Source organism: Bicyclus anynana, chromosome 11 (assembly GCF_947172395.1).
Source record: "Bicyclus anynana chromosome 11, ilBicAnyn1.1, whole genome shotgun sequence".
NCBI lineage: Eukaryota > Metazoa > Arthropoda > Insecta > Lepidoptera > Nymphalidae > Bicyclus > Bicyclus anynana.
Window position 1 is genome coordinate 6,970,972 of NC_069093.1, and position 7,408 is coordinate 6,978,379.

The following is a 7,408-nucleotide window of genomic DNA, read 5'->3' on the forward strand; positions in this document are numbered from 1 at the left end:
TATAATATCTAATTCATATCTAATTGTTCTAAGCTTATTAATCAAATTTGTCTTCATTAATTTAAGAAAAAGTTAATTATAATTATTATAAGTGTGAAATGACTAGTGATTTATACCCTCATTGAAAGCAATTCAACCGTCCAAATATTTTTTTTGTATTTTGTTATGGTTAATGTTAAAAATCTTTATTTTGATATACTACTATAGCTAGGCAATTTCATTCGTAACACTCCTGATGGTCCGCGCAGGCCGGGAGCGGGGGTAGCGATGCCCCGCGTGCACAACTTCATACCCGCACAGTCCATCCCTCTACCACGTGCGCACGACTTTACACCCGCACAGTCCTTCGTCCCCCGTCGCCCGCATATCATGAGAGTGTCATCAACCAACTTGCCATGCTATATTCGTATATGCCTAATCCTTAATAACACCACTTCAATCTATCTTCGGGGAATAGGTCTACTGATATTTGATTACTAACCCTTACAAAAGGAGAGGTGAAAGTAAATAAAAGCTTGTAGAATATTAAAGGTTGATGAGCTTTTAAATTCGTACCTATTGTAGTGTATATCATCCGACCAGTCTTGATACTGTGCCATCCGTTTTTAATGCACCAATCGCTCGTCATTCCGAAAATGAAGGAACATATCGTCATAGCTATATAAGGCAATCCAGTAAGGATACCAGTAGTTCTAATATCAAATCTCAAAACATCGTGAGAATACTTTGGTAGATCAGATATCATTGTGTATAATCCCCAATCGTGACCAACCTGTTTTAAAAAGAATCAAGCGGCAATAGTACTGTAGATACTGTAACTTAGTAACGTCTTTTGAGACGGTTTTTTTATGGAAATACATAGTTTTCGTAACACCTAATGCTAATTGGTAAGTAATTGCTTATCGCCATTACACTGCGTTATTCATTTAAGTGTCTACATTTTTACTGGTTTAGACCGGAACATAACAATTTCCAATACATTTACTTACCAGTGATAACACTCAACTCAATGTATAATTGAAGTATTCTTATTATAATGATACCTACTAGCAGACGCCTGCGGCTTTGACCGCGTGGAATTCAGTTTTTCACAAATCCCGCGGGAGCCATGAATGTTTTCGGAATGAAATGTAGCTTAAGTGTTAATCCAGAAAATTATCTATCTTCATTTTACATTTAAACCAAACCGGTTCAGTAGTTGCGCCGTTAAGGACAAATATCCAAACAAACTTCCAAACATACATCCATACAAACTATCGTGTTTATAATATTAGTAGGAAGAGTTTTGACAAAGTATCAAGAATATTCAAATTTTGCTTACGTTAGCGGCAAGCAGGGCCCAAGCGGGCGGTGATCTCAAAATTGCCTTCCAAGGTACCGGATCATTATTTGTGTTACTTTTGGCTTTCTCGACGCTTTTATTTAAATAATCTAATTCCTTTTTCGAAATGTACGGATGAGAGTTTGGTTCGCTGAAGCACAAAATACTCTGTGGATTTAATTAAGGTAAAATTATAAAGGTTAACGCTTACTAATACACCATGTATATTAGAACGAAAAAAAACAATCTATTGAAAAGCATTAGTAACAATATTAACATTAACATAAAAACAATATTAACATTTTTTATACAAATAATAATAACTGCCTTTATGGTCTAGTTTAGCTGCATTTTCAGATCATGAAATCCTAGGTTCTATTCCTGGGTTAGGCTTTCAAATGTTTAGCTTTCCGTTCTCGGTAGTATAAGTTGTTGATAAGTGTTGAGGTACACTCTTTAACCGAATTTCAAAAAGGAGGAGGTTCTACGTTCAGCTGTATGTATGTTTTTTCAACTTATTATATAATTAACGTGGCCAAAGTCATGAAAGCGTGCGCAAACAATGACGCTAACAGTAGTATTAAGACAATCAATTTAATTCTTAACCCCCGATGTAAAAAGAGGGGTGTTACAAGTTTGACGTGTCTGTCTGTCTGTCAGTCTGTCTGTGGCACCATAGCTCTCGACCGGGTGAAGCGAATTTCAATTTAGTTTATTTTGTATAAAGGATGATTTATGTGCGAGTGACGGCCTCCGTGGCGTAGTGGTATGCGCGGTGGATTTACAAGACGGAGGTCCTGGGTTCGATCCCCGGCTGGGCAGATTGAGATTTTCTTAATTTGTCCAGGTCTGGCTGGTGGGAGGCTTTGACCGTGGCTAGTTACCACCCTACTGACAAAGACGTAGTGTTCCGGTACGATGTCGTGTAGAAACCGAAAAGGGTGTGGATTTTTATCCATCTCCTAAGAAATTATCAAGCTTTCATCTTAGATTGCATCATCACTTATCATCAGGTGATATTATACTCAATGACTAACTTGTAAAGAATTAAAAAAAAAACTTACCCAAAAAATGAACCATACCACACCGCCTCCGCCAAAGAAATAGAACACATAGGCCCAGTCTCTACCATTGGCAAGGATAACGCCAGATAGTAACGGTCCCAAGACGTTACCCAGTTGGCCACCTCCGAAAAGTATAGCTGATATGAGAGCTCTCTCTTGAGTTGGTGTCCACCTTGCCATCATATTCATCAGACAAGGCATAGTTGGACCCTGGTGTGGCAACAAACAATTTTATTTAATACCTCAAGATCCGTGAAACATTTTTACAATTGATTACTATATAGTTAATTTTCCGTGAGAAGCTTCATCTTATTATAAGATTCTTAATATTTTTTTATGTATGTCCAGCGATAATTCCGTCATTTATAGACCGATTTTAAAAATTCTTGTTTTGTTTTGAAGGTTTGATTCCAGGGTGGTCCCATTTTTTTTATGTCAGGATCTGATGATGGCATCCTGGAGAAATCGAGGGAAAAATTGTAAAGGCGGCTAGTGTGTTTGTTAGTATTTCCATAAAGTATTTTAAACCACTGCAATTTTATGAAGGTTTGGAGTTGGTCTGATGATGGAGCCGAAACACAGACGGTGGAACTCGTCAACGATTTACAGCAGTTACCTTTTGTTTGGGCTTGATTAATTTGTATTGATGAGAATTTTCCTCCTACATGGGTTATGACTGTATTAAGGGTCTGGTGATGAAGACGAAGGACAGTGAATAGAACTCCTCGACGGTTCACAGTAGCTACTTTGTGTTTGGACTTGTTAATTTTGTATTGATGAGAACTTTTCACCTAGATGGGTGGCACCGCCTTCAAACTGATCAGAAGGTAGCACATAGGTAAGATGTTATATTTTGCTTTTTAGTTTAAGTTTGAGTTGGAAGTCGGTTGAATTTTTTTATTAAAATTTTTTTTAGTGTACGATAAAGTAGGTATAGACCGCACAGCTCCGACTGTGGAGCCTCCGGACGGGATGCGTAAACGCATTTCCCAGCGACAAAGAAAACAAAAAAAGAAGCAACCATTTAATCCTCCTCCTCCTACATCTATTCGACTTCAAATATTGAGTATCTAATAAAATAATGATTCTTTGCAACTAAAAATCCTAAACTAAATTAAGTCAAATCAAGGATTACTTTGCCACAAAACTACACACACGATTTAGGTATAAAATTAATTAATATAAAAAAACTGGAAATTTTACAAACCTCGGCTACACCCTCAAGGACACGTAGAATAAACAACCAAGTTACACCTCCATTTTTAATTGTAAATGGAGTCATTAATGTGAACAGAGCGGTGCTAAGTAACGCAGTGCCTAGTACCCATTTGCCACCGTACTTTTCTGCCAAGAAACCTCCTAAAACTTGCGTCGTCACATAACCGTAATAGAAACCACTTAGTAGGAATCCCTGTGTTTCTTCATCCCAATTGTAAACAGCATTCTGAAAATTATCCAGAATTTATGATAAAATAAAGTTTTGAGCAATTTGTATAGCAGCAAGTAGTACAGTTCGAAGCTTAGAAAAAGATAAATCTTTTTCGTACTACTAAACATTCGGTTTAGAATGTACGAGTAGTTGCTACTAAAATAGCATACGGGCACATGACGTGACTTCAGAATACAGAAAACTCCAGAACGTGCGATTGTGCATAGGAATGAAGCCGTTAAAACTACTCTTTTTTGGTGTAATTTACAACCAAGCGATTAGTCACTTTGTGTATGCCGTGTTGTGTGACATTGTGTGGCATTGTGTTGTGTGATAGCAGTACAATTTTTGGACACAATTTGTGTTTTTTGATGACGGCTGAACGCTGCTTCTGGTGTTTTCTGTATTCTGAGGACTTAACTTATTTATTGTATGGAAGGTGCACACTGTGCTAGGTGCTGTTCATATGCTATGATTGCAAATATAGCTCATGAAACTAGTCTTTAAGTATGTTTGCGTGAGGTTCGTCTCTAACTCTCTCTATCTTTAGTATCATGTTAGTAATTGAATTCTCTCATTCTCTCAATTTAGCAAACGCGCCCGCTTCGTCGTTTCCCCTTCCAAATTTCCATGGGAATACCAGGCTTAAAATATAGACATTGACATTCATAGGCTTAAAATATAGATTTTCTATTGGACAAAGAAGTTTTAAAATGGGTTCAGTAGACCTGTACAACTTAATAATCTCACGATCTTTACGCCATAAATTAGTATAGATAAATAAGTACTTACTGCTCTACTGATTGCAGTATGGTTTGCCGTAATATCAACCCCTTCGTCACTAGGACATGCATCTGGATCAAAATGATCTTGTAAAGTTTTAGTATGATTCACCATTTGAGTTATTGCTATATTCAAACTCACACGCATAGTAAATGCATTGCTTATTCCAAGTAATCCGATTATAGCAAATACGTACCGTTGTGGAATTACACAGGCTAGAAGGAAAGTAGGTACTTTCTTAATTATTACTGTCTTAGTCCTCATTCGCACGAGAGTTAAAAAAACGATACGTTAAAACCCAGCATTGGCGTTTTTATTCATGATCATAATTTAAGTCTTGGTCTATTTCCAACGCCCAATATTGAAAATGCAACATTGCCCGATAAAAAAGCGTCGTGTTTAAAACGCTGTCGTGTGAAAATATACTTGGAAATGCATTTGTTGTATTTAACGCTTTTTTAACGTCCGTTAAAACAACTCTCGTGCGAATAAAGCCTTAATTCATTACTATGTCATGAAATTTAAGAGAAGTAATAATTTCTGGGACTATTCCAATAATACATCCCTGAATTACACTAGCGGACGCTCGTAACTTCGTCCGCGTGAAATATTCAGTTTTTCATTAATCCTACGGGATCCTTTTTTCCGTGATGAAAAATAGCCTATATTTGTTCTTCTGTATCCGAGTGGAAATGCCAGTAAATTGAGTCCAGCCATTTCATAGATTAGCCTGGACACCGGCCAGACAATTTAAAAAAGTTTAAGTGTGTCTTAGTATCCTGTAAAAGCACTAGCACTTTTTTAAATCACAGACAGACATTTCAATTTTATTTATATGTTTGTATTGATTTCAGTTTAAGACCATTTATTTCTAAAATAACTCACAAGCACGTAACAAATCCACAAATTTTCTTTCTTCCTTTATAGATTCAATAGTTTTCTTAGCTGGAATTAGATTTTCATTTGGAACGAATTTTGTTCGTTCCATTTTAAAAAAATACTTAGTTATTGTCAAAAATCACTTAAAATCTTTAATTTTAATATTTAGAACTACCAGTCACGAATACTACAGATGTACTTGGTAATAAATATTTCAATGTTTGCCGAGATGTTCTTGATAATAATCATTATCAATTATCATGTGTGTAATTATGTGTTTATATATTTACCTGTCATTCATACTAAGAAAACACACGCACACACGAAAAGTAAGATTTTACTCAGACACCGTACAGTCCTCATTTTAAAATCATAGAAAAGAGATAATGCTTTGAGGGTATTTTATCAATCACAATATAATTATTGTCCGAGTGCATCCACGACCTTCTATAATAATCAGCTTTAGAAAGGCTGAAATCTCGTCAGCCTATGCTCCTACCATAGGTAATTACGGAGTAATTATGGAGTTTGAGATGTGTGGCTGTGGAAGATAGAAGGTTTCAAGGCCCAGACCAGTCATTGTGCAAGTCTAGAGCATACTTTTATTTTTGCCAGGTTTTTCTAGGCTATTGCAGCTTCTCGGTCTATAAACTACAAAATCAATGTCTTCTTGTAAATACAGCGGTACGGTATACGCGGTGGATTTACAAGACGGAGTTCCTGGGTTTGATTCCCGACTGGGCCGATTGAAGTTTTCACAATTGGTCTAGGTCTGGCTGATGGGAGCTTCGGCCGTAGCCGTAGTTTAGTTTCAAAAGCGATTTAGCATTCCGATACGATGTCGTGTAGAAACCGAACGGGGTGTGAATTTTCATCCTACTCCTAACAAGTTAGCCCGCTTCCATTTTAAATTGCATCATCACTTAACGTCAAAGTGAAATATTATTCAAGGGCCAACTTGTAAAGTATAAAAATAAATAACAAATACGGCTAAGATTGATATTTGTCCACCCAGAGAGGAAACCCATTTTCGGAGTATGCTAACATTATAGGATAATGTTGAAAGTAGGTCGTACGTTACACGGATACGGAAGAGAAGCCATAATTTGTTATTATAGATTTACAATTTATTTGAAATTTCCTATTGCCTCATACTCTATCATATGGGCTTATAGCTTCATTTACCTGTTTTTTACCTTTTTTCAAGGTACCTTTACCGAACATGACGAAGTGGTTTTTGATGCTTCAACTACTTTAGTTTTGATTTTCAATTGATCAGGTGGTTGAAGCATCCGACACTACAATACTGCTTACTTAGGTATTGTGGTGTATGGCACAATTTTCTAAATAAATGTTTTTTCTTTTTTTCTTCTTTCTTTCTTTCTTTCTTTGAATTTTACTATAAAAAATATTTAACCTCTATAGGTAAACTTGTAATATATTTTAGTATGCTATAACTTACTGATAACTTTTATCTATCCGGGAAGCGATCGTAAAGGGACTCTACTAGACGACCCACTTACAAGATATAACATAAAAACTTTAATATATTTAGAAGGTTTTCTTACTTTTTCTCTGCTACTGATATCTACCTAGAGTATTCACGTGGCTATAAATTAATAGTCGCTGAATAGCTTTTTTTTTATTCTTTACAAGTTAGCCCTTGACTACAATCTCACCTGATGGTAAGTGATGATGCTATCTAAGATGGAAGCGGGCTAACTTGTTAGGAGGAGGATGAAAATCCACACCCCTTTCGGTTTCTACACGACATCGTACCGGAACGCTAAATCGCCTGGCGGTACGTCTTTGCCGGTAGATTGGTATTTAGCCGGCCGAAGCCTTCCACCAGCCAGACCTGGACAAATTACGAAAATCTCAATCTGCCCAGCCGGGGATCGAACCTAGGATATCCGTCTTGTAAATCCACCA

The 7,408-nt window shown here is 36.6% G+C and overlaps 1 protein-coding gene across 1 annotated transcript; it reads right to left on the reverse strand.

Moving 5' to 3' along the window:
• Positions 1–1,306: 1,306 nt before the first annotated feature.
• On the reverse strand, positions 1,307–4,744 carry LOC112049676 (sialin-like). The gene is made up of 4 exons (XM_052884434.1): positions 4,607–4,744; positions 3,593–3,829; positions 2,386–2,595; positions 1,307–1,489 (listed from the first exon to the last, which is right to left on the reverse strand). The coding sequence occupies exons 1-4, from the start codon at positions 4,742–4,744 to the stop codon at positions 1,307–1,309; spliced, it is 768 nt and encodes a 255-aa protein (XP_052740394.1).
• Between the last annotated feature and the right edge of the window lie 2,664 nt (positions 4,745–7,408).

What these genes read in the sequence shown, in the direction of transcription:
- LOC112049676 (XM_052884434.1), bottom strand. Translation starts at nt 4,744, where the DNA reads ATGCGTGTGAGTTTGAATATAGCAATAACTCAAATGGTGAATCATACT. An exon ending in TCCTTGAGGGTGTAGCCGAG is followed by an intron (nt 2,596 to 3,592) that starts GTTTGTAAAATT and finishes TTGCCACACCAG; the next exon opens with GGTCCAACTATGCCTTGTCT. An exon ending in TGGTATGGTTCATTTTTTGG is followed by an intron (nt 1,490 to 2,385) that starts GTAAGTTTTTTT and finishes TTAAATCCACAG; the next exon opens with AGTATTTTGTGCTTCAGCGA.